This window comes from Hordeum vulgare, chromosome 2H (genome assembly GCF_904849725.1).
Source record: "Hordeum vulgare subsp. vulgare chromosome 2H, MorexV3_pseudomolecules_assembly, whole genome shotgun sequence".
Taxonomy (NCBI): Eukaryota; Viridiplantae; Streptophyta; class Magnoliopsida; order Poales; family Poaceae; genus Hordeum; species Hordeum vulgare.
Window position 1 is genome coordinate 367686018 of NC_058519.1, and position 24778 is coordinate 367710795.

Genomic DNA, 24778 nt, shown 5'->3' on the forward strand with positions numbered 1-24778 from the left:
AGTTTCTTGCAATTTTATCGTATTGGAAACATAGGGAGGTGAATATTTGATTCCTCTCTAAAAATAATTGCAAGTAGGAGAAGCAAACACATGCATGTTATATCCATCAAAATCATCATGTGTACTAGTAAAACACAACCATTAACATAATCCTTAATAAGTGCAAAATTCTCCGTTAGGGTGTACTTGGGAGAATTCAAAACGATAATTGGGCTATCATGTGTGGGTGCAATAGAAACAATTTAATTCTTAACATAAGGAACTATAGCAAGCTCATATTAATAATAAAAATTCATATTGGCATCATGTCCACAAGGATAGCAAGCATCAAGTTCATCAAAAAGGGATATTTCCAACGAATCCAAGGGATCTTAACAATCATCATAGCATTCATCCTTCGGTATATGCGAAGGAAAATCAAACAATGTATGAGTTGAATAGTTGCTCTCATTAGAAGGTGGGCACATGTAGCTAATCCTCTCTTCCTCCTTTTGTTCTTTGCTCTCCTGCTCATCCTTTTCAACTAATGAGCTCAGAGTTTCAGCAATTTCTTCTTTCATAGATTCCTGTAAAATATTATTCTCTTCTAAGGCAGCAAACATTATCTCAACAAGTTCTCTAACATAAGCACTAGAAGCATAGTTTTCATAGCAATACTTAAGTACATAATTTTTTTTAGATTTGTAAAGATTAGCATCATATTTTCCAATTAAATTAGCAATTTCATAAGCATCGTTAGATGCAACAACTTCTTTGGTTTGTTCAACATCGTAATAACAATAGGCATCATTGGCATTAGAAGATAACATTTCATTATCATTAAATACACATTGATAGGGAAGGTGTTTTTTAGTGTCTTGAGAACGACAAGTAAAATCATGTAATTCACATAAATTCCAAGCATAGCAAAAAAAATACTAATTTGATGCCACAACAGTTTCCCTTTTTTAGATAAGCGATGTCGCACATAGTAAGGATGACCATTTAATGATTTTCCCTCAACTAAGCAAGTTGGATTTTCAGTACGAGCACAAAGGGATCGAAGATGATCTAATTAAAAAGCTTCAGCATCATGACTGTCGGGGGGGGTGTAACCCCCGGTAGGCTTAAGGAGACGATACAACATTTCAAAAAACATCGGGGGAATTGCCCCCGATACGCCATATCCCGCGAATCAAAAAAGATAATCGAAGGTGTAAAGAGAGAAGATCTTTCGCCTGGATCCTGCTAGCTGTCGGCTACTAGTTGACGGCTGCTTGCTGCCGACTACAGTGTGTCGACTCGAGCCTGCTGGCGACTAGCTGTCGACTGCTGACTGCTAGGTGGAGTATGTTGGCTGCCAGCTATCGGCTGCTAGATGCCCACTACAGCCTGCCGGTGGAGCATGCTGACTGCGGGATGCTGACTGCTGACTGTAGATTGCCGGCTGGAACCTGTGGGCTGCCGGCTGCTGGTTGCCGACTGCAGCCTCCCGACTGGAACCCGTCCGGCTCGAACCCGTCCGAGTGGAACCCGTCCGGCTGGAGACTGTCCAATTGGAAACCTGTCCGAGTGGAGCCCAGCGAGGTCAGCCGCACCGTCCTATCACACACGACGGGAGGACACTGCAGCGTGCATCACCACGCCCCCGCAGTCCAGTCTGCATCACTACGCACCCGTCACCTCCAACAGTGAAGTTAGGCCGCGTGGCCTCCCTCACCCATCAACTCCAACAGGAAAGTTAGGCCACGTGGGCCACCCTTTGTCCCCTGGGTACCCCTTTATAAGGTGTCCCAGGGAGCCATCCCATGGGCACGCAGAGAGCGAGACACAAAGACACACACACACGCATAGGAGGGGGAGGATTCTACCTGGCTCCCTCATTCTCCCATTCCGTACTCTCCAGGAGAAGAGGAGAGCTCCCAGCCTCCTTCTTCTTCCTCCACACAACTCAAGGAGCACCATGTACAACCATATGCTCTCCATAAATATCATACATGTAGGAGTAGGGGTGTTACCTCCACACGAGGGCTCGGAACCTGGGTAAACCGCCGCGTGTTGTTACCCAACCCGTTCCGGATTTCCAAGGCGGCCTTGCTCTCACCTCTCTAAGCAAACCCTGGCATTTGCTGTGTGAAAATACCATGACAGTTGGCACCCACCGTGGGGCTAGCCGTTGCTGGAACCGTGGTCCTAAGTAAATTTGCATGTGCCATACTCTAAGTCTTCAAATAAATATTCTGTTTTGTATGCCCGGATCGCTCATGTAGCGACTAGGGGCTATCAGTATCTTCCATGCTAAGTGGGTTATTCTCAAGATATGTGTTGATTCACTATCATTCACGAGAAAGTGGCTAGTAATCGGGATGCCCAGTTCCATGCTCAAAAGTCAAATAAAATTTAATGAAACAAAACTCCCCCAGGATTGTTGTTTGTATGGACGGTACCCGTGGATTCGGCCCGCCGTGGAGTGTGATCGATTGGTGGAGGGGGGGTAAAAACTTTACTATTCTGTTTGGGAACCGCCTATAATTTATTTAGCATGGAAGATATTGAGATCTCTTAGTTGTTACGTTGACAATGAAAGCATACCACCCAAAATTTTGATTCATCTCTGTTTTAAAAACTCAAGTTCTGGCACCTCTGCAAATCAATGCCTCCCTGTGCGAAGGGCCTGTCTATTTTACTTTACTATTGAGTCATCCTCTTCTTATAAAAAAAAGCACCAACTGTAGAGAGCATAATTGTCATTCTAAGTGTAATGTGCATTGTCCCAAACTACCATATTGTCTTCTGCATGATTGTGATATTACTTATTCTGAAATATTTATTTCTAGTATCCTTTAAGACTCCGAAGGAGCGTCTACATTTATGTTTTGCTTCACTGATGGGGGCTAACAAGATACCACTCTAGTATGTCCAAGTCATGTGCATTGTGATCTCGCCATGATTTTCAGTTGCATATTATTCATTTTTAGTTGTTTGAAACTCTTCAGATGATCGAAGGATTGCTTCGTGCATTGTCTTTGTAGCATTGCTTCAATACTTGTTGGACTTGTTCGTAGTGCATGCTTATATACATTTAATGAACCAAAAGAGTTTGTCAAAGTTTTCTTTGTCACGTCCAGTTCGTTGAACGGAACTGCTTAACGACAAGCAATATGCTAGGCTTGGGGAGTTGATACGTCTCAAACCTATCGACTTTTCCAAACCCTTTTGCTATTGTTTTGGCCTCATTCTTGCATGATTTGAATGAAACTAACCCGGACTGATGCTGTTTTCAACAGAGCTGCCTGTATGGTTTTCTTGTGTGCAGGAAAATGGATCTTTAGGCGTCCCGGAAAATTCCAATAAAAATAGAGAAAATACACGCACCAGGAGGAACCATAGGCCATAAGATGGGCGAGAGGGGGACACCAGGCCTCAAAGCGACCTGGTGGCGCAGCCTGCCCCCTACCACAAAGGGAGGCCGCCTGGGTGGGGCCCACCTCCTCTGGTGCCCTACCTTGGCTCCTATTTTTACCCATGATGGGAAAATCCGAGAACAGAAGTCGTTTTGCAAGTTCTCGATGCAGAGCCACTACCACCCTCGGTTCTTCTCTGGGAGAGCTAATCCGGAAGTTGCCTTGGCCTCCAGAGAGGGGAAATCGTCGACATCGTCATCACCATTACCACTCCATCACCCTTCCATGGCTTCCTCTTTCTTGTGTGCATAATTCCCTGCTTTAGGTGAAGGGGGTGGTAGGGATTGGATGAGTTAGATCATGTAATAGTTCGTTGGATTGTTGGGGGCAAGTTGCCCATCATCTACTATGGTGATTATCATCTTTGCTACTACTTTTTACTCTTAATGCTTGTCACTTTGGGCCCGAGTGCCATGATTTCATATCTGAATACCTTATGTTTTCATCTATGAGTAGTATGCACCTATTTCCGGAACCGGCGATCCCAATGGTGACAGCTCGGGACACCAAAGGGGATAGACTATAGTTTGAGCATTCCATGTATCCACTGATTGTTAAAGCTTTGTTTCGGTGCTCTTTGACAGGAGCACCTTAATCTCCATAAGTTCCTTTTGGCCCCGTTGGTAGCGGGATGGTAGGACAAAAGATGTTGTGCAAGTTCTTATTGCAAGCACGCATGACTACCTTGGGATACATGCCTAATGTTTGATATTTGCCTAGATGATCATTACTTTTCTATGTGCCTTGCCCCACGTTAAATACATGATATCTCTCATCCATGACCGACCATCCATCTTCCTAGCCTACAGTGTTTTAATCCTGCTGGTTACAAGTTGCTATACTTTTGTTGTTTTACTTTCCTTGCTTTGCCACTATTATTTCCGTTGCCACCTTCACTTCCATATCACCGTTGCTACTAATATTTCATTGCCAAGCAAGTATCTTTTAGGTGCGGTTGAATTGACAACTAAACTGTTAAAGCTTATAAATATTCATTGGCTCCCCTTGTGTCAAATCAATAAATTGGGTTATCTTACCCGCGAAGACTGTTGTGATCCCCTATACTTGTGGGTTATCAATATCTTTTCTCTAAGCCTTTCCACAAGGTATGAGCACACTTAAAGTTTTGCAACTGATTAAGCACATTTCTTGGTAAACCTTTAATGATAAGATTGACAGCGTTAAGGTCACCAAGCATATTAACTTCATCATCATGAGAAACATGTATGGGGTCAATGGGAGGCGCATAGGGATATTCAATATACTTGCGCAAATGGAACTCATCAAATATAAGAAACATTTCATTTTTCCATTGTCTAAAGTACTCCCCATCAAGAATAGGCACTCTACAACTAAAAATATGGGAACTAGTCATATTCTTCTTCCTCCGATGGCGGTTAAACCAAGGTTTTGGAGACCTTGCTCTGATACCAATTGAGGGATCGATAGAAGATGTGTCTAGAGGGGGTGAATAGACTACTTGTCAAGATAAAATTTCTAGCCTCACCTGATTTCAAGGAAGATAGAAATCTAGCAGTTATAACAAGTCAAGTACATCCTACACATGTAGTTCTAAGAGTATAGCAGCGGACTATAAAACATGCAAGTGTAATGTAGAGGAGTAAGGTAGGGAGATCAAACGCATGTGGTTGACACTGGATTTTTGGCCTGGTTCCGATAGGTGGCGCTATCGTACGTCCATGTTAGTGGAGACTTCAACCCACTGAGGGTAACGGCTGCAAGAGTCCACGGGGGGCTCCATCCACGGAGGGTCCACAAAGAAGCGGCCTTGTCTATCCCACCACGGCTTCCGTCCACGGAGGACTAGCCTTACTGAAGGAAGATCTTCACGAAATAGGCAATCTCCTTGCCCTTACAAACATCTTGGTTCAACTCCACAACACGAAGTAGGAGGCTCCCAAGCGACACCTAACCAATCTAGGAGGAACCACCCTCCCAAAGGTAATAGATGTGGTAGATCAATGAACTCCTTGCTCTTGTGCTTCTAAAGATAGTCTCCACAACACAAATCACTCTCTCGCACAATATGCATGGGTAGGAGAGGTTGATTTGGTGGAAAGCAGTTTGGGGAGGCTAGAGATCAAGTTTCAAATGATTGGATTGGAATATCTTGGTCTCAACACATGAGTAGGTGACTCTCTCTCTCAAAAAATGAATCTGGGAGTGAAGTGTGTGATCTGACTGCTTCTCCCACGAATGAGAGGTGGGTGAAGGGGTATATATAGGCAGCAGCCAAAATCCAACCGTTACACACAAAAGGACAAACTCGGTGACACCGAAGTTGACAACTCGGTGGTACTGACTAGCACAAAGGTGTGAAATTTTGAATCTCAGTGAGACCGATATATGAAACTACGTGGCACCAAAAAGGTGACTAAAGGTCAGATGGCCAAACTCGGTCGCACCAATACCCAAAATTGGAAATTTTGATTTTGTGTATCTTGGCAACAGAATGTTGGTCACACTAAACTCGGTAGCACCGACTTGGTTTCGGTTGCACCAATTTGGTGGGAATGGCTAGGGTTTCTGTCTGAGGTCAAACTTGGTGGGTCCGATATGGGAATGTTGGTGACACCGAATTTGTGTATCTAGAATTTGATAGAGTAGATATGTGGGAAAAATGACTAAGTATTTTGGTGGCTGATTTTGAGCATTTGAGCAATCAGTTCATTTTACTACCTCATCCCCTTTTAATAGTATTGGCTTTCCTATGGACTCAAAAGTGATTTCTCACAAATATAAAATGAAGAGTCTTCTAGCTTGAAGCGTGAGCCAATATTATTCCTTTCTTGAATCCACGGGTATCTCCACATAATCCTTAAGCCATAGCACTCCATGGACTTTTCCTAAAATATCTAGGTAAAAGTGTTAGTTAAAGAGACAATGTATGTTGTCATGAATTATCAAAATCACCAAGGGAGCATATGTGCTTTCAACCACTCTCCAAAAGTTAATAGATGTGATAGTATGACGAACTCCTTGCTCTTGTGCTTCAAAAGATAGTCTCCTCAAAACTTAACCACTCTCTCATAGATTTGTCTTGGGTACAACAGATTTCTTGGGTGGAAAGCAACTTGGGGAGGCTAGAAATCAAGATTCATATGGTTTGAATGGAATATCTTGATCTCAACACATGAGTAGGTGGCTCTCACTACAGGAATCAGCTTCTTTGTCGTCCGCCATGACAGACGGCAAAGACTAAATCCCGGACGACAAAGAGAATACCACATACGGCAAAGAATCTCACGGCCGGCAAAATTTTTGTGTCACCCTACGACGGCATCGTACCTTCTTTGTCGTCTGCCTCCCCAAAGCGGGCGGCAAAGCTCTTTGTCGTCAGCTTTCCATAGGAGCAGACAGAAAGTGCTCGAGATGGCAGCCGACAGGCGTTGCCTCCGTTAGGGGTTAACGGAGGCTTTGTCGTCTGCCTCCCCCCCTCTTCTTTGCCGTCTGCCTCCCCCTTATTCTTTGTCGTCTGCCTCCTCCTCCCCCCCCCCCTCCACTCTTTGTCGTCTGCCTCCTCCTCCCCCCCCTCCTCTCTTTGCCGTCTGCCTCCTCCTCCCCCCCTCCTCTGTGCCCTCTTCTTTGTCGTCTGCCCACCCTGGACGCAGACGGCAAAGAACCTATATAGACACCCCAGGATGCACAGCTGGGTGCCATGTGGCACCTTTTCCATCTTCCAGCTGATGGCACAGGTCTTTGCCATCAGCTGGCAGACAGCAAAGAGCCCATATAGTACCTGTTTTTTTTGTTTTATATTATTTCACAGCACATACATATATATATATATATATTTGACAACACATTTATATAATTCACCACACATATATGATATATAGTTCACCACACATATACTTGCCAACACATATATATAATTCACCACACATATATGATATACATATATATCAATGTACATCCCCATATATCGAAAGAACCAACATACAAAGTATTGCACTATTTATCCATATATACATATACATATAGTTCGACATTGTTCATCAACTCAAATGAAAACTAGATGATATACATATAAAGTTCATCCATCGACATTGTTCAACTCCATGAATGCCAGCTTCCATGCATGTAGTATATCCAATCTGCAAAAATGTGCATAAGAAAGTCAGAAGAAGAACAAAATCTGATGTTTTTGAGTTAATTATGTCATTTTAGCGGAAAACAAGCTACGAATATAATATTCATGAGATAACCAAGGTTCTTATGCCATTTTTAGCTTATTATGGCATTTTGGAGCTAAATGGGTTAATTATGTCATTGTTGGGGAAATTAAAGCAAGGAGAATATGAAAGAGGAGAAGAAAGAGGAGGAGGAGGAGAAGAAGAAGAAATCAAAAAGAAGGAGGAGAAGGAGGAGAAGGAGGAGGAGGAGAAGGAATAGAAGGTCCATTGCCTTCTCCTCCTCGTCCTCCTCCTTCTCCTTCTTCTCTTCTTCTTCTTCTTCTTTCTGTTCATTTTTCCTATTTCTTCTCCTCTTCTCCTCTTGTTAGAGCTAAATTACCTAATTATGTCTTGTTGGAGCTATATGGGCTAATTATACCATTTTAGAGGAAAACAAGCTAAGAATATAATATTCATGAGCTAACCAAGGTTCTTATGCCATTTTTAGCTTATTATGGCATTTTGGAGCTAAATGGGTTAATTATGTCATTCTTGGGGAAATTAAAGCAAGAAGAATATGAAAGAGGAGAAGAAATAGGAGGAGGAGGAGGAGAAGAAGAAATCAAGAAGGAGGAGAAGGACGAGAAGTAGGAGGAGGAGAAGGACTAGAAGGTCCTTGGCCTTCTCCTCGTCCTCCTCCTCCTCCTCCTCCTCCTTCTCCTTCTTCTCTTCTTCTTCTTCTTCTTCTTCTTCTTCTTTCTTTTCATTTTTCCTATTTCTTCTTCTCTTCTCCTCTTGTTGGAGCTAAATTACCTAATTATGTCTTTTTGGAGCTATATGGGCTAATTATCCCATTTTAGAGGAAAACAAGCTAACAATATAATATTCATGAGCTAACCAAGGTTCTTATGCCATTTTTAGCTTATGATGGCATTTTGGAGCTAAATGGGCTAATTATGTCATTGTTGGGGAAATTAAAGCAAGGATAATATGAAAGAGGAGAAGAAAGAGGAGGAGTAGGATAAGAAGAAGAAATCAAGAAGAAGGAGGAGAAGGACTAGAAGGTCCTTGGCATTCTCCTCCTCCTCCTCCTTCTCCTTCTTCTCTTCTTCTTCTTCTTCTTCTTTCTTTTCATTTTTCCTATTTCTTCTCCTCTTCTCCTCTTGTTGGAGCTAAATTACCTAATTATGTCTTTTTGGATGTAAATGGGCTAATTATTCCATTTTAGAGGAAAACAAGCTAAGTATATGATATTCATGAGCTAACGAAGGTTCTTATGCCATTTTGAGCTTATTATGGTATTTTGGAGCTAAATGGGCTAATTATGTCATTGTTGGGGAAATTAAAGAAAGGATAATATGAAAGAGGAGAAGAAACAGGAGGAAGAGGAGAAGAATAAGAAATCAAGAAGAAGGAGGAGAAGGAGGAGAAGCAGGAGGAGGAGAAGGACTAGAAGGTCCTTGGCCTTCTCCTTCTACTCCTCCCCCTCCTCCTTCTCCTTATTCTCTTCTTCTTCTTCTTCTTCTTTCTTTTCATCTTTCCTATTTCTTCTCCTCTACTCCTCTTGTTGGAGCTAAATTACCTAATTATTTCTTTTTGGAGCTATATGGGCTAATTATACCATTTTAGAGGAAAACAAGCTAAGAATATAATATTCATGAGCTAACCAAGGTTCTTATGCCATTTTTAGTTATTATGGCATTTTGGAGCTAAATGGGTTAATTATGTCATTGTTGGTGAAATTAAATCAAGAATAATATGAAATAGGAGAAGAAAGAGGAGGAGGAGGAGGAGAAGAACAAATCAAGAAGAAGGAGGAGAAGGAGGAGAAGCAGGAGGAGGAGAAGGACTAGAAGGTCCTTGGCCTTCTCCTCCTCCTCCTCCTCCTCCTCCTTCTCCTTCTTCTCTTCTTCTTCTTCTTCTTCTTTCTTTTCATTTTTCCTATTTCTTATCCTCTTCTCCTCTTGTTGGAGCTAAATTACCTAATTATGTATTTTTGGAGCTCTATGGGCTAATTATCCCATTTTAGAGGAAAACAAGCTACCAATATAATATTCATGAGCTAACCAAGGTTCTTATTCCATTTTGAGCTTATGATGGCATTTTTGAGCTAAATGGGCTAATTATGTCATTGTTGGGGAAATTAAAGCAAGAATTATATGAAAGAGGAGAAGAAAGAGGAGGAGGAGGAGAAGAATAATAAATCAAGAAGAAGGAGGAGAAGGAGTAGGAGGAGAAGGACTTGAAGGTCCTTGGCCTTCTCCTCCTCCTCCTCCTTCTCCTTCTTCTCTTCTTCATCTTCTTCTTCTTCTTTCTTTTCATTTTTCCTATTTCTTCTCCTCTTATCCTCTTGTTGGAGCTAAATTACCTAATTATGTCTTTTTGGAGCTAAATGGGCTAATTATCCCATTTTAGAGGAAAACAAGCTAAGTATATAATATTCATGAGCTAACGAAGGTTCTTATGCCATTTTGAGCTTATTATGGTATTTTGGAGCTAAATGGGCTAATTATGTCATTGTTGGGGAAATTAAAGAAAGGATAATATGAAAGAGGAGAAGAAACAGGAGGAAGAGGAGAAGAAGAAGAAATCAAGAAGAAGGAGGAGAAGGAGGAGAAGGACTAGAAGGTCCTTTGCCTTCTCCTCCTCCTCCTCCTTCTCCTTCTTCTCTTCTTCTTCTTCTTCTTCTTCTTTCTTTTCATTTTTCCTATTTCTTCTCCTCTTGTTGGAGCTAAATTACCTAATTATGTCTTTTTGGAGCTAAATAGGCTAATTATCCCATTTGAGAGGAAAACAAGCTAAGTATATAATATTCATGAGCCAACCAAGGTTCTTATGCCATTTTGAGGTTATTATGGTATTTTGGAGCTAAATAGGCTAATTATGTCATTATTGGGGAAAGTAAAGCAAGGATAATATGAAATTGGGGAATAAAGAGGAGGAGGAGAAGAAGAAGAAAAAATCAAGAAGAAGGAGGAGAAGGAGGAGAAGGAGGAGGAGGAGAAGGACTAGAAGGTCCTTTGCCTTCTCCTTCTCCTCCTCCTCCTCCTCCTTCTTCTCTTCTTCTTCTTCTTCTTCTTGTTTCTTTTCATTTTTCTATTTCTTCTCCTCTTCTCCTCTTGTTGGAGCTAAATTACCTTATTATGTCTTTTCGGAGCTAAATGGGCTAATTATCCAATTTTAGACGAAAACAAGCTAAGTATATAATATTCATGAGCTAAGCAAGGTTCTTATGCCATTTTGAGCTTATTATGGCATTTTGGAGCTAAATGGGCTAATTATGTCATTGTTGGGGAAATTAAAGCAAGGATAATATGAAAGAGGAGAAGAAAGAGGAGGAGGAGGAGGAGGAGAAGAAGAAATCAAGAAGAAGGAGGAGAAGGACTAGAAGGTCCTTGGCCTTCTCCTCCTTCCCCTCCTCCTCCTCCCCCTCCTCCTCCTCCTCCTTCTCTTCTTCTTCTTCATTTTTCCTATTTCTTCTCCTCTTCTCCTCTTCTTGGATCTAAATTACCTAACTATGTCTTTTTGGAGCTAAATGGGCTAATTATCTCATTTTGGAGGAAAACAAGCTAAGTATATAATATTAATGAGCTAACCAAGGTTCTTATGCCATTTTGAGGTTATTATGGCATTTTGGAGCTAAATGGGCTAATTATGTCTTTTTGGAGCTAAATGGGCTAACTATGTCATTGTTGGGAAATTAAGGCAATGAGAATATGAAAGAGGAGAAGAGAAACTTACCGTAGTGGTCATCAAGGAGGAGAAACACCTGGAGAAGGCTCGTGCGATGCCGCTCGGGAGTTATTCCGCATAATAGATATTTTGCAATGTCTAAGTTAGCACGATGACACTCAATTATTAATACTAGTTTATAATGAAACTCACCGTGCCAATCGAAGAGAAGACGGGCATCGGCGGAGGGACTTGACCGCTCTTCTCGCACAGACCCTGAAGAGTGGGTCGTATTAGTTAGTAATGAAACAGACATTACATACATGATTTGGCTAATGTGAAAAAAAACTTACCACAAAAAGCTCGTACAGGGCCTGTTGACCCGCCTCATTCCGGGACCTCTCCTCCTCAATCAATCGTGCCGTGGTCTGGTCCCTCTCATCAAGATCAGCCTGACTTGCCAATCTGTCTTTCTCAAGAGCAGCCTCAAGAGCATCCTGGCTTGGCAATCTGTCTTTCTCAAGAGCAGCCTGGTTTGCCAATCTCTCTTTCTGAAGAGCAGTCTGAAACACCATTCCTCGTTACCACAGTAATGATCTATGGTGACACACATAATGAAATGGATGAAAGTGTTCTTAGTTCGTACAACTAACCCCGATGGCAATTTCGACTGGCCGTGGACGACACATTATCTTAGGACAGCTGCTCGACTAGCGCGCCTTGATCTCCGGGAGAGTGAGTGGACAACGTATTATCCCATCTCCAATGGCTATCGAGCCATGGGGCTTCCCGCCACCAAATATCATCACCAGCTCTGGATCCAAAGGTTCGCTCCATACGCTGCATACCCATCGGGGAACATCAAGTGTATTTTGACCCACAAGATAATTTCCCTCATAGCTGGCCTTCCAAGATTGAACCCGGCCTTTGGCTTCGTCCACTTCTGCTTTCCTTTGCCTTCTCGCCTGTTTTGTAACGGTCTATGACATAGTGTCTCTTGATCGACTCTAGCCTTAATATTATCCTTTGTCTTCCCATCTATGTCGAACAATGTACCAGAAATAGCCTCTTCGGTATTCTTTTCAGTGTGCATCATGTCGATATTGTGTGGAAGAAGGAGGTCTTTGAAGTAAGGCAGATCCCATAAGCATGGCTTGTGAGTCCAGGCGTGTTTTGAATTATACCCCTTGAAATACCCTCGACGCTCTGGATCAGGCTCGAGGGCGTTTAACTGATCCAGGATCTGTTGGCTTGTGAACGTAGGTGGTGCCAAGTTTTTGACAACTTTACCTTTGGTAATGTTCTTCTTGTCTTTTCTAAACTGATGGTCAGGATCCAGGAACTGTCTATGCAAGTCAAAGCAAGAATACTTCCGACCCTCCTGCAACCAATGAAACTGAAGAGCTGCCTTGCATTGGGGGCACGGGAACCTTCCATGCACACACCATCCAGAGGATAACGCATACGCTGGCAAGTCATGCATAGAGTACATGTACCACACCTGCATTTTGAAGTTTTCTTTTCTAGCGGCATCGTATGTCTTGACCCCATTATCCCAAGCTTCTTCCAATTCATCCTTAAGCGGTTGCAGGTACACATTCATATTCTTCCCCGGATAATTGGGCCCTGGAATTATCAACGTTAGAAATATGTTCTTTCTTTGCATAATCTGCCCGGGGGGAGGTTGAGTGGAATGACAAATACAGGCCAACAACTGTATTGGGTTGCCGTCATGCCGAAGGGATTAAAACCATCTGCGGCGGCGCAGACTCGAGGATTCCTTGGATCTGCCGCTTTATCCTTATGCAATCCATCGAAATGTTTCCACGCTTCCCCATCCGATGTGTGTACCATCATCTTATTCCCATCTGCATCTAGTTCGGTTCTTTTGCCCAATTTGTGCCATGTCATCTGTCTGGCTGTCTCTTCGACCATGCAAAGACGTTGAAGTCTTGGTACGATTAGCATATACCTAAGAACACTAACTGCGATTTTGGTCTGCCTCTTCTCACCCATACCGTTGTCTACCACAAGATACCTGCAAGACTCGCAATTGGGACAATAGTCCAAGTGTGCATACTCCTTCCTAAATAAGACACATCCTTTCTCACATGCATCTATCTTATCATAGGGCATCTTAAGTACACGAAGTATTTTGTCCGACTGGTACAGGTTTGCAGGCATGACATGGCCTTTGGGTAGGAAGCGTCCAAATAGTGTCATCATCGCGTTGTAGCATTCTCTTGCCAAGTTGAACTGAGCCTTCAGAGCCATTACTTGTGCAATTGCATCCAGCTGACAGAGCTCAGTGTGCTCATGGAGAGGACGTTTTGAAGACTCCAACATTTCATAAAAGGCCTTTGCAGATTCCTCCATCTCATCTTCCGAATCCCGAGCATCATCAAAGTCTTGCACCATGTCTTCGATCCCGGTACCATGCTCGTCCGTGCGACGATGGACCACCTCAGCTCTTGTGCGTTGTATAGACTCACCATGAAATGTCCACACCGTATAATTAGGCTTAAAACCCCTCCTCTGCAGGTGTTTAATCATTATAGCCTCTGTCGTCTTTTTATAGTTGTCGCATCCAGGACAGGGGCAATAGTTTCTTTCCTAGCCATTTGCGAATGCGGCTTTCACAAATTCCTTTGTTTTTACAAACCATTCTTTCGTCATCTCTTTCTGACTAGGGTGACCGGTATACATCCACGCACGATCACTCATCTTCCGTAGCTAATAAAGACAGAGGAAATATATTTATATATAATTTAGCATTTATATTCATCGGTTAATCAGGTTCGCCATTTTTATTACGTCCACGCAACCTACACGCTAATAGGTAAAGATAGGTCGTAATCTCACCCGAGTATGTGTAGATTTGGTTCGTTTTCCCATGCTATGCTCCGGATCCAACGCAAAATTTCGGCAACACCTCCCCGCTGTTCTCTTGATACACGTCTCTGCAATAAACAGAGAGGATGTGCATCCGGAGAACAATAGGGAGGCATTGACAAAATTCCGCATCGGATCCAGAGCACAGCATACGGGAAAACGAACCCAATCTACACATACCCGGGCTGTCCATGGATAATGTTGGACAATTCGAAAGGATGGCGGTTATAAATATGCAAAGACATGCATATTTATAGATGTCGCCCTTTCGAACGGGAGACGCATACTGGTCACGCATACTGATAAATTAATTTAATTACCTAAATCTAGAAAGTTTCATCCGGAAACCGAGCCACGGTAAATGAAGGGGCGGGGAGGAGATGAAATTTGTACTGACCCACGAATGCAGGGGCGGAGCTCGTACAACGCACGGGGAGGTCTTCGCACAGCAGACCTCACAGCGACGAGACAACTATCACATGTAAATCCACCCGATCAACACAAATATTCTAATTATGTCATTTTAGAGGAAAACAGGTTAAGAATATAATATTCATGAGCTAACCAAGGTTTTTATGCCATTTTGTAGCTAAATGGGCTAATTATCTCATTGTTGAGGAAAATAAGGTAAGGAGAATAAGATAGAGGAGAAGAAAGAGGAGGAGGAGAATAAGGAGGAGGAGAAGGTATTCTTCTTCTCTTCTTCTCTTCTTTTTCTCTTATTCTTTTCTTCTTCTCCTTCTTATTTTTGTCTTCTCCTCCTCCTCCTCTTCTTCTTCTTCTCCTCCTCCTCCTCTTCTCCTCTTCTCCTCCTCCTCTTCTTCTTCTTCTTCCTATTCTTTCTATTAAGCTAACTAACTAACTAACCTAACTAACCAATCTAACTAAACCTATCGCTAAACCTAGATAGCACTAAACAGCAAAAAAACAGAATCTACCACTAAGTAACTAAAAAATAATGTAGCTACCACTACAAACAATAAAAAATCAACTTCTTCTTCTTTTTTCTCTTCGTCTCCTTCTTATTTTTTTCTTATTCTCTTCTTCTCTTCTTCTTCTCTTCTTCTCCTTCTTATTTTTTCTTCTCTTCTTCTTCTTCTTCTTCTTCTTCTCCTTCTTATTTTTTTCTTCTCCTCTTCTTCTTCTTCTTCTTCTTCTCCTCCTCCTCCTCCTCCTACTCCTCTTCTTCTCCTCCTCTTCTTATCCTCCTCCTCCTCCTCTTCTCCTCTTCTCCTCCTCCACCTAACTAACCAAGCTAACTAACTATCCTAACTAAAACTACTAACCTAACTAAATCTACCACTAAAACTACTCATAATAATCTAGCTACCACTAATTAACAAAACTAAACTAAATCTGTAAATTAGCAAAAAAAGAAAAAAAAAGGACTCACCGGAGGGGGGCGGCCGGGGAGGAGGAGGGTGCGGCGATGGAGGAGACAGCGGTGGAGGAGGGGGCGCAGGGCGGCCGGGGAGGAGGGGCGCAGGGCGGCCGGGGAGGAGGAGGGCGCAGGGCGGCCGGGGAGGAGGAGGGCGCAGGGCGGCGCGGGGAGGCCAGAGGAGCGCGCGGCAGCGGTGGTGGTGTCGGGGGTGAGAGAGAGGGGTGTCGGGGTGGAGGAAGGGGCACAGGGCGGCGGTGGAGGAGGGTGTAGGGCGGCCGGGGAGGAGGAGGGGGCGCAGGGCGGCGGTGGAGGAGGGTGCAGGGCGGCCCGGGTGGAGGAGGGGGCGCAGGGCGGCGGTGGAGGAGGAGGACGCAGGGCGGCCGGGGAGGAGGAGGGCGCAGGGCGGCCGGGGAGGAGGAGGGCGCAGGGCGGCGCAGGGAGGCCGGAGGAGGGCGCGGCGACAGTGGTGGTGTCGGGGGTGAGAGAGAGGAGGGTCGGGGTGGCCGTTAGGGGGAGAGAGGGGCGCGTGGGGGTGGGGCTAACGGCCGTTAGGGGGGCACCCTCTTTGCCGTCCGCCTCCCGACGGCACAGAGTAGAAAAGCGGACGGCAAAGAAAGTGGTTGTTAGGGGGGAGAGAGGGGCTGCGGGGTGGGCCGCCCATGCTCTTTGCCGTCTGCCTGCATGCTCTTTGCCGTGAGATGGAAGACGGCAAAGAGCTGGCTGATGGCAAATAGTACCTTTCGCATCAGCCTGCTCTTTGTCGTCTGGTTTCTGGTAGCTGATGGCAAAGAGGGTCTTTGCCATCAGCCAGCAGACGGCAAAGAGGCAGCAGATGGCAAATAACCGTTTTCCACTAGTGTCTCTCTCAGAAAAATGGATGGGGCAAGTGTTGTTTTGTCCTGAGTGCTTCCACTTTGATTGTGAGGTAGTTGGAGGGTTATATATAGGCATCTCCAAAAATCCAATCGTTACAACATTATTGCCCAACTCGGGGAAACCGAACTAAAAACTCAGTTGCACCGACTAGTGCAAAATGTGGCAACTTTTGGCATTTTGATCAGACCGATATATAAATCTTGGTGGGTCCGATTATTGCTGGCCTAGGCACTTACCTATTTCGTTGTCACCGATTCCTAAACTCAGGAATTCTGATTTTTAGAAATTGGACAACAGAAGTTTCTCACTGATTTCGGTTTTCACGAAAATGGAACTTGGTGACACCGAGACCTTAGGGTTTGGCATAAGATCTCTCTCGGCTCAAACTCGGTCGGGCCAATTTGGAAATATTGGTGGCACCGAATTTGGACTTTGGGGTTTGGACAGAATATTTGTGGGAGAATTTCATGAGTATTCTTTGTGGCTAACCTCTAAGCACTTTGAGCATCTGGATCATCATAGACACCTCATCCCCTTTTAGTAGTATTGGCTTTCCTTTTGACTCAAGTGTGATTTCTCACAAAATGCAAAATGTAGAGTCTTGAGGCTTGTTGACAATAGATGTTCCTTGCGTCTAGGGGATCTCCTCACAATCTTTAGCCAATACATTCATTGAACTTTTCCTACAATATACTTGGTAGAATCATTAGTCCAATGAAGTATATGTTGTTATTAATTACCAAAACCACCTAGGGGGAAGTTGTTCTTTCAATCCCCCCTTTTTGATAATTCGTGACAACATATAGATAATAGCTTTGACATGAATTATAATCAATGACTAGTATCATCGCTTTGAGAAGTATGTGATAAGCAAGAGATCTCCCTAAATCTGTGCATTATTTTAAATTTGCATTTGAATGAAAATGCACAATCGATTAGGGTCATGGGGTTCTCTTCCATGTCACATACATATTCGTGGTCGGCATAAATGATACGAATGGATTAAAATGCGCATAACACCTATAATGAGTGAATGATCATCACATAGATATCTCAAAGATAGGAAGTAGTAGCTTCAAACATAAACCATATGATCAATCACAACAAGATTTAAGACATCCGCACGACAAACCAAATGTTTGAGAAACAAAAGAGAGCAACCAAAATGCAACTCTCTCTCTCTCATAGCCCTATGACCTATAACAATTCTCCCCCTTTGGCAAAAATTTAAAAATAGTTCAAATATATAGAGCTATGCGTCACTATGGGCATAGCCTCCTCCTATAGGTGTGGAAGGAGTCGGTAGGAGAGCGTCGGCGAAGGCTTCAGCTGATGTCTTCTCAGATGGTGGGGTAGACACTCGAGGTGTAGAACCTGATGGAGTAGACGCTGGAGCTGATGAAGATGGTCTCGACTCTGGAACTGGCATGGCAGAAGATCTGGCATGTAACCTAAACTAAGTGTGTGTGTCTGGAGAGGAGGACTATCATCATCTTCACTGGAGATGGTAGTAGGCACTGCATTTACCTCGTGCTTCAACTGGATGACCGTGGTAGTCAGCTCAATCACCTTGATATCCAGGTCATGAAATTTTGATTCCACTATCGTATCAAGGCTCTTCTGATTCATCAGAATGTCTTTGTCGTTCCTCTTCATCCCTTGGATGGTGCTGATAAGAAATGTCATTTGATCACTCTTGGTCTTGGGCACTGGAGCACTAGTGGCTCGGGATGTCTCTGCCTGGGCCTCAGCCTCTACCCCAACCCATGTTGTAGCTGAAGTGGGTTGGCTTGGGTCCATCACCACAACATTATCCTCGAATTCTGGCTAGAGTGGCAGGTGTTGACGATCAAGTAGACAAATGCTCTTTCCAACCTTGTAGTTGAACAACATGTGAATGTATGGGGGCATATCCACATGACTTCTTCTGGTCAGCGGTAGTCCTCTTGATTGTCTCAACAATCAAATCCATCACCCTAATCCTAGTGTGGTTGCCTATATGATGCATCATATGAATGGAGTATCCTGATCATCTTGTCATCACCTGATTTGGGCATCAAGGTGTACCTTGTAATAGTGTTTGTGGTGGGTAGTCCTGCTTGCAAGAAATAGACAGATTCGAGCTTGTGTGTCTTCAGATATTGCTTGGGAACTGGGTTATACATGTTGGCCATGGAGTTGTGGTTCATCTTGGCCTGAGCATAAACATCCAGATCTCCATCATGTACCTCTCAGACTCCTAAGATGGTAGCCCACACACACGATCGATACCCCGTGCCTCTCTACGTATTAAGTTCATGATGAGTGAAAGAATGCTTGGAATAAGATGTCATGATATAGACAAAGTAAAGTCAACCAATATGAATAAACCTCATCGTTTTACCCTTAGTAGCAGCAACACAAAGACGCAACTTATCCCCTTCTGTCACTGCGATATAGAAACTCACGAGGTTGAACCTACTACAACACACCTCTCTCACCGAAGTAATATCAATCTAGTTGGCCAAACTATTTAAATAGATCGGAGAGAATTACGAAGCTATCATAATCATGCACATAAGAATCATATTATATATCAGTGGAGACTTAAATATTTATCATGAATAATCTAAACATAAACCACAATTCATTGAATCCCAAAAATGCACCGTATAAAAGTGAAGATGCGATGATCATTTTATTGAAGATCAAAGAGAGGGATTGTCATGTAGGTACTAGCTATGGACCCGTAGGTTTATGGTAAACTACTCACACATCATCATGAGGGCGGCAAGGTTGATGAAGAAGCCCTCCAGGATCGACCCCTCTCCGGCAGAATGCCGGAACGGAGCTCTAGATGGCCTCCCGTTGGAACAGAGACTCGCGACGGCGTAAAAAGTGTTTCGGAACCTCCCCCAAAGGTTTTTGGGTAGATGAGAATTTGTAGGCCAGAGAACGGAGTAGGGAGAGCAACGAGAGGGCCACAAGCCACCGGGACGCTCCAGGCCGCGCCCCATTGGCTTGTGGGGCCTCGTGCACCCTCGTGACTCCTTCCGATGCTCCACGGTCTTTTCTGGTCCACAAAAAAATTCAGGTCAATTGAACTTCGTTTGGTACTAAACGTGAAAAGTAGAAAAACACGCACAAAACAGCAAGTGGCACCGGGCACTGGGTCAATAAGTTAGTGCTTAAAAATAATATATATTGATAGATAAGTGCTTAAAAATGTTCTAAAAAGATAACATAATAGCATGTAACAACTAAACATAAAGACGTATCAATCGTCTCCAAGCTTAATTCCTGTTCGTCATCGAATAGGTAAATGAAAAAATAAATTTTCTAATGTAACATGCTATCCATGATGTATTTTTATGCATGTACGCTTTTTAAAAGACAGTTAATTAACAAATACTAATACTACAATAATTATAAGTATAAAGAGCAAAGCAATTAATTTTTCAAGGTGTACGATCCTCTTCTATTGGATCAGACCGACGCAACGTTGAGGAGCTGTATGCGTGTAGCTATGTCTCGCGCCATTGTCATATTTCAAGTTTGACTTTTGGAGGACATCATCCTATCCTCTAATGTCAACGAAATTGAGCCCGACCATTCTCGAACGCGGGAAAGAGCGGGAGGAGGAGTATACTAGTTTTGGAGTCCCGAGCACTGTATTGACAGTGACACTAGCCGTGGCTGGCAGAGCTAGAAGCCGTACGCAGTTCGCAGATGGGCGGCAAGTGAAAGGCCGTCCCAGCTGATTTTTGATTTGCCACTTGAGGCTTACCGCGAACTCCAAGACAGTGCAACAGAGAGAAATTAATGGGCGGGTGAGCAACAGCTATAGAGCTCGTCGAATCTCCTCCCTACTGACGACTGCCTAAACAAATGAATAGTGTCAGCTACGTTAATTGCACCCGTTCGTTAGCTCTTTGTCCAACATTTGTTATGATGCTTGACCAGATCCCGTTATAAGTATCTCTTGTGTCGATGGGACCGGTCGAATCGTAATACCTAAGTACAGCAAACCCAAGCCTAGGCAGAATATCTGGTTCTCACATATTCCATGCGATAGATTTTTTTGAAAGGGATAAAATGTGGACGTCCATAAAGATATAGTTCCTCCGGGTTTTTTTTGCGGTAGAACTCTTTCTGTTTTTAAATATATTTTTTTTGCGAAACTTCTGTTTTTAAATATTTGTCTTTTTAAAGATTCAATCATGGACTATATACGAAATAAAATGAGTGAATTTAGACTTTAAATTTTGTCTATATATATCGGTATGTAATCCGTAGTAAATCTTTAAAAGATAAATATTTAGGAATGGAGGGAGTACTATCAAGATCCAAAAAAAATGCATTCATGATGCACATAGAGAGAAAAAGAAATCTAAATAAGGAAGTGTTTTGTACCTTCGTTCGATTTCCCTCTTTATTTCTCTATGTTTATTACGATTTTTGATCCGAAAATTTTAGGGATTGTTCATAAGAACACCCACAAAATATCTGGAATTTTTGAAACTTTAAAATTTCGGTTTTGTATGATGGAAGCATAGTAGGCTGTGGGAGCGAGTACCCGGTATGCACGGACAACAGTGGTAGTTAATACGGATGGATCAACATCAGATAAGCGCACTGAGAGTGCGTGCGAACTGGTGGTGACACAGACACGTACACCTACGCTTCAGTTCAGACGCACTCACTCTTTATTTTTATTTTTTTGAGGGGCAGAGACGCACTTACCTAACGCTAAGCCAGCAACCACATCGAATCGCGCCACGCACACGCGCAGGACCGCCCAACCTCACCACCTTTCTTCCCTCCCCGGCCACTTTCCCTTTCCCTTTCCCTTCCCTTCCCCTGATGGAGTCGCCGCGCCCAAAGTCATAAATACCCACCTCCTCCGCACCAATCTTTGTCCACTCCTCCCAAGTTCCAAGAATCCTCCTCGCTTTCCCCGACGCACACAAAGCTAGTAGGACCATGGCGCCAGCCGGAGGACGCACTACCCATCTCCTGCTCGCCCTCTTCCTATCCTTCGTCCTCGCCTCCTCCGTGGCCGCGAGCTACGAGGAGCACCGCGGCCAGGGCGCCGGGGGATTCTTCAGTGGCATACCGTGGTTCCGCGGCGGCGGCGGCCAGCCGGGTGGCGTCCGAGGTGCCGGAGGCATAGGCGCCGGGTTCAGTGGCGGGTGGGGCGCCGGCGGAGTTGGGCCAGGGGGCGGGTTCGCGCGGCGCGGGGTGGTGCAGCCGTCGATGGTCTGCGCCGAGCAGGGTCCCTGCTACCAGCAACGGCTCACATGCCCGTCTAAGTGCTTCAGCTCGTACAGCTACCATGGGAAAAACGGCGGGGGAGGTGGTGGCGGCGGTGGGTGCAGCTTCGACTGCACCAGCCGCTGCGAGGCTCACTGCTGAGTGCTGGTCCAACCAACCAGCCTGCGGCCGGGCAGATGGGGGAGTGGAGACAGTGATGGATCGCTGCACACTCACATACACATCCAGGATGAGACGGCCATGAACTGATGAACTAAGCCCACTAGCTGTACTTGTAGCAGCAGTAGTATCCTATTCATATGCATCATGTGCGAGCATAGGGTACGTGTGTGTATCTATGAATAAAATGGATGGAATAAACAGAGCGATGGTTTTGAGCGTGCATATGGTGTTGACCATGCTGTTTGTGATGAATGGTTTTCGCGTCATGTCCTGTTCAGAACATATGACGCGTTGGTTGCCACCATAAGTGTTAACCAGGCCCTATGGGTGCAACTTTTTTGTTGTTGAACTGTTTGGTTATATGTAGTTATGGTATGGTTTTTAAAATATGTTTGGGTCTGTATCGTTCTGTTTGGTCGCCAACTCTAGCAGACCCCGTATCCGGTCGGCCCGTAAAACGCGTTTGCAGTTCGGGGAAACCATTTTTGCGGGTTGGATTCGGACGTTCGCAGATGCAGACCCCAAAACAGATCCGTATAAAAATATATTCGCCGAATATGCTTTTATACGAGTCGGCTTTTGCAGGGTCTGTTCAGACACTGTCGCATCGATCCAAAAACAGAAAACGCTCAATTCTCGCATTTGACATAAGTTCCCACAAAAAAGTTTAAATTCAAACAAATATAACTCAGTTTTACGCGCAAATAAAAGCCAAGTTCAGTACGACAAACGCAAAAGAGGGCCTTGCATCATCTTGGTCGGTCTTCACTCCGCGCCATCGAGTCCATCTTGAGGTTCATCGGCACCACCGAATCCACCTCCGGCGCTTGTCCCAACTCCCGCACCGAAGTCATCGACATTGCCACCATATGGAGCAGAGAAAACATCTCCGAAACTGTAACACGGGCCGGCCGACGCGACCATCCTCTTCTTCAAGATCTCTCTCCTTGCCATATCATGCCATGTTTTGGTGAGGTTGTCCATGTCATCGTGGTTCATTGACATGATCTTGTTCTCTTCGACGAGAAACAACGACATGGATTTGTTTTCAGCGGCGCATGCTCTTCTCTCCTTAATGGCAGCTTTGCGAATCCCCTCTTCTTTGAGCAATTGCCACTTTTCTTGCTTCTCTTTTGCCTTCTTCTCGGCCAACTCTTTCTTGATCTCCAATGACTTCAAGAACATCAACTCGTTTGATTGCATCATGGCATCAATCTTCTCCCTCAAGCTCGATGCTTCTTGCTCTCTCTTCATCTTCTCCTTAGTCTTCTTGTCGCCATTGGGCTTGTTCAAATTTATTGGGCCATCATCATCCACATATTCATCCATGTCTGTAAGCGAGCCTCTCTTCGGTGGGGATTCTTTGCCGATCAACTTCCACTTCTCGCACTTTTGGAGCAACTCCCAACAATGCTCTAGTTTGAAGAATTTGCCTTCCGAAGCTTTCATGTCTTTGTATCTATGTTTGGCAATCTTGTCCTACACAATGTGAACAAAGTGATGTAATCAATTCTCATGATGCAAATAGGATTATGCACAACTTGAACAAAGGCAAAACAAACTCACATAGTCGGATTCCACGGTCCCACTTGGAGGTGCATTGCGTACTTACTCCAAGCAAGCTACCCAACGGCTGCACATAGGCTTGATATTCTCCCAACGCCCTTGAAGCGACCGAAATGTGCGTGGACTCCTATTGGGATACTTTGCCATAATGCGGAAGTATTGATCTTCGATACTTTGCCAATATCTCTTGGCGGTTTGAGAAGTACCCGTGCATGCATCAAGAGACACCGCACTCCATGCTTGGATCAAAGCTTGATCTTCCAAGATCCTGTACTTCTTCGATCTTTGGCTTTTCCCAGATTTTGATTGCGATTGCTCATACGCTTCCGCTTCGATCTCCGCCAAATCGTCCTCACAACCATGATCATCCACGCCGTCCTCCGTTTCATTGTAGTCGAATGCGGCGAACGGGGCTTGATCAATGTCAACGACATTGGTGTCCAACAAGTTCACGAACTCGGAAGTTGGATTGTTTGAACCACCGCTATATTGAACGATTAACAAGTCACGAGCTATCGCAACAAATGGCGAAAACTAAAAGAAATGGCAATGATCGAAGACGCATAACTTCCGGCCATTCCGTCGAACACCTTGCTTGGGGGGGGGAGCGGCAGCATTGAACTGCATCGCCGGGGCATCTGTTTCCGGGATGGAGTGAGAGGATGAAGGAGGCGTCTTGTTTGTAGCCGGAATCCTCTTCCTCTTGCCGCCCGCGGCCTTGGTGACTCCGCCGCCGGCCGAGATCGCGCAGCAGCGTTGGCGCTCGAAGCGTGATCCTTCGCGGCGGGGGCTGCCAGATTTCCGCCCTGCACGACCACGTTGCCTTGTCGCTTGCGTGCAGGCGCAACGCTAGCTTGAGCGACGGCGGGGCCAACATGGCCGCCGACAAGATCTGCCCGAGGGGAAGGAGTGTGCGTGACCTCGACGGTGACGGGGGGCAGCAAGGAGGCATCCATGGCAGCGAGGGACGGCCGTGGAGGATTCACCGGAGTGTGCGGTGGCGAGGCAATGGTGGCGGCGGGTGGTGGGAGCGGGAAAGGCTGCGCGGACATGTCCCTCCCGCCAAATCTCGTTGCGGATAGGGGCTGAGCTCGGGTCAGCCTCTCAGCCCGTGAAACTAGAGGTTGGGGGAGAAGTTTTGCCCCGCCCCGCAAAAATATTTGCGGGCGGGGTGGGATGCGGGGTCTCATCGGGCAGGTTTTCCCGCCCCGACCCGCAAAATAACCGCCAAAGTTGCTCTAAGGTTATTTTGCGGGTCGGGGCGGGAAGCGGGGTCTGCTAGAGTTGCTCTAAGGTTCATATCTGATGGACGCAACCTGCATCGCATGGTTTTTAAAGTGTCTCTCAGTTTGTATCGCCGATAATGGTCGTGGTTTTTAAAGTATCTCCGAGTCTCT

At 44.7% G+C, this 24778-nt stretch overlaps 1 protein-coding gene across 1 annotated transcript; it reads left to right on the forward strand.

The window, feature by feature from the left end:
* The first annotated feature begins 21155 nt into the window (after positions 1-21155).
* Positions 21156-22037, forward strand: LOC123430091 (ctenidin-3-like). The gene has a single exon (XM_045114003.1). It carries the CDS (start codon positions 21363-21365, stop codon positions 21792-21794), a length of 432 nt encoding a protein of 143 aa, XP_044969938.1. The 5' UTR covers positions 21156-21362; the 3' UTR covers positions 21795-22037.
* Positions 22038-24778: the final 2741 nt, after the last annotated feature.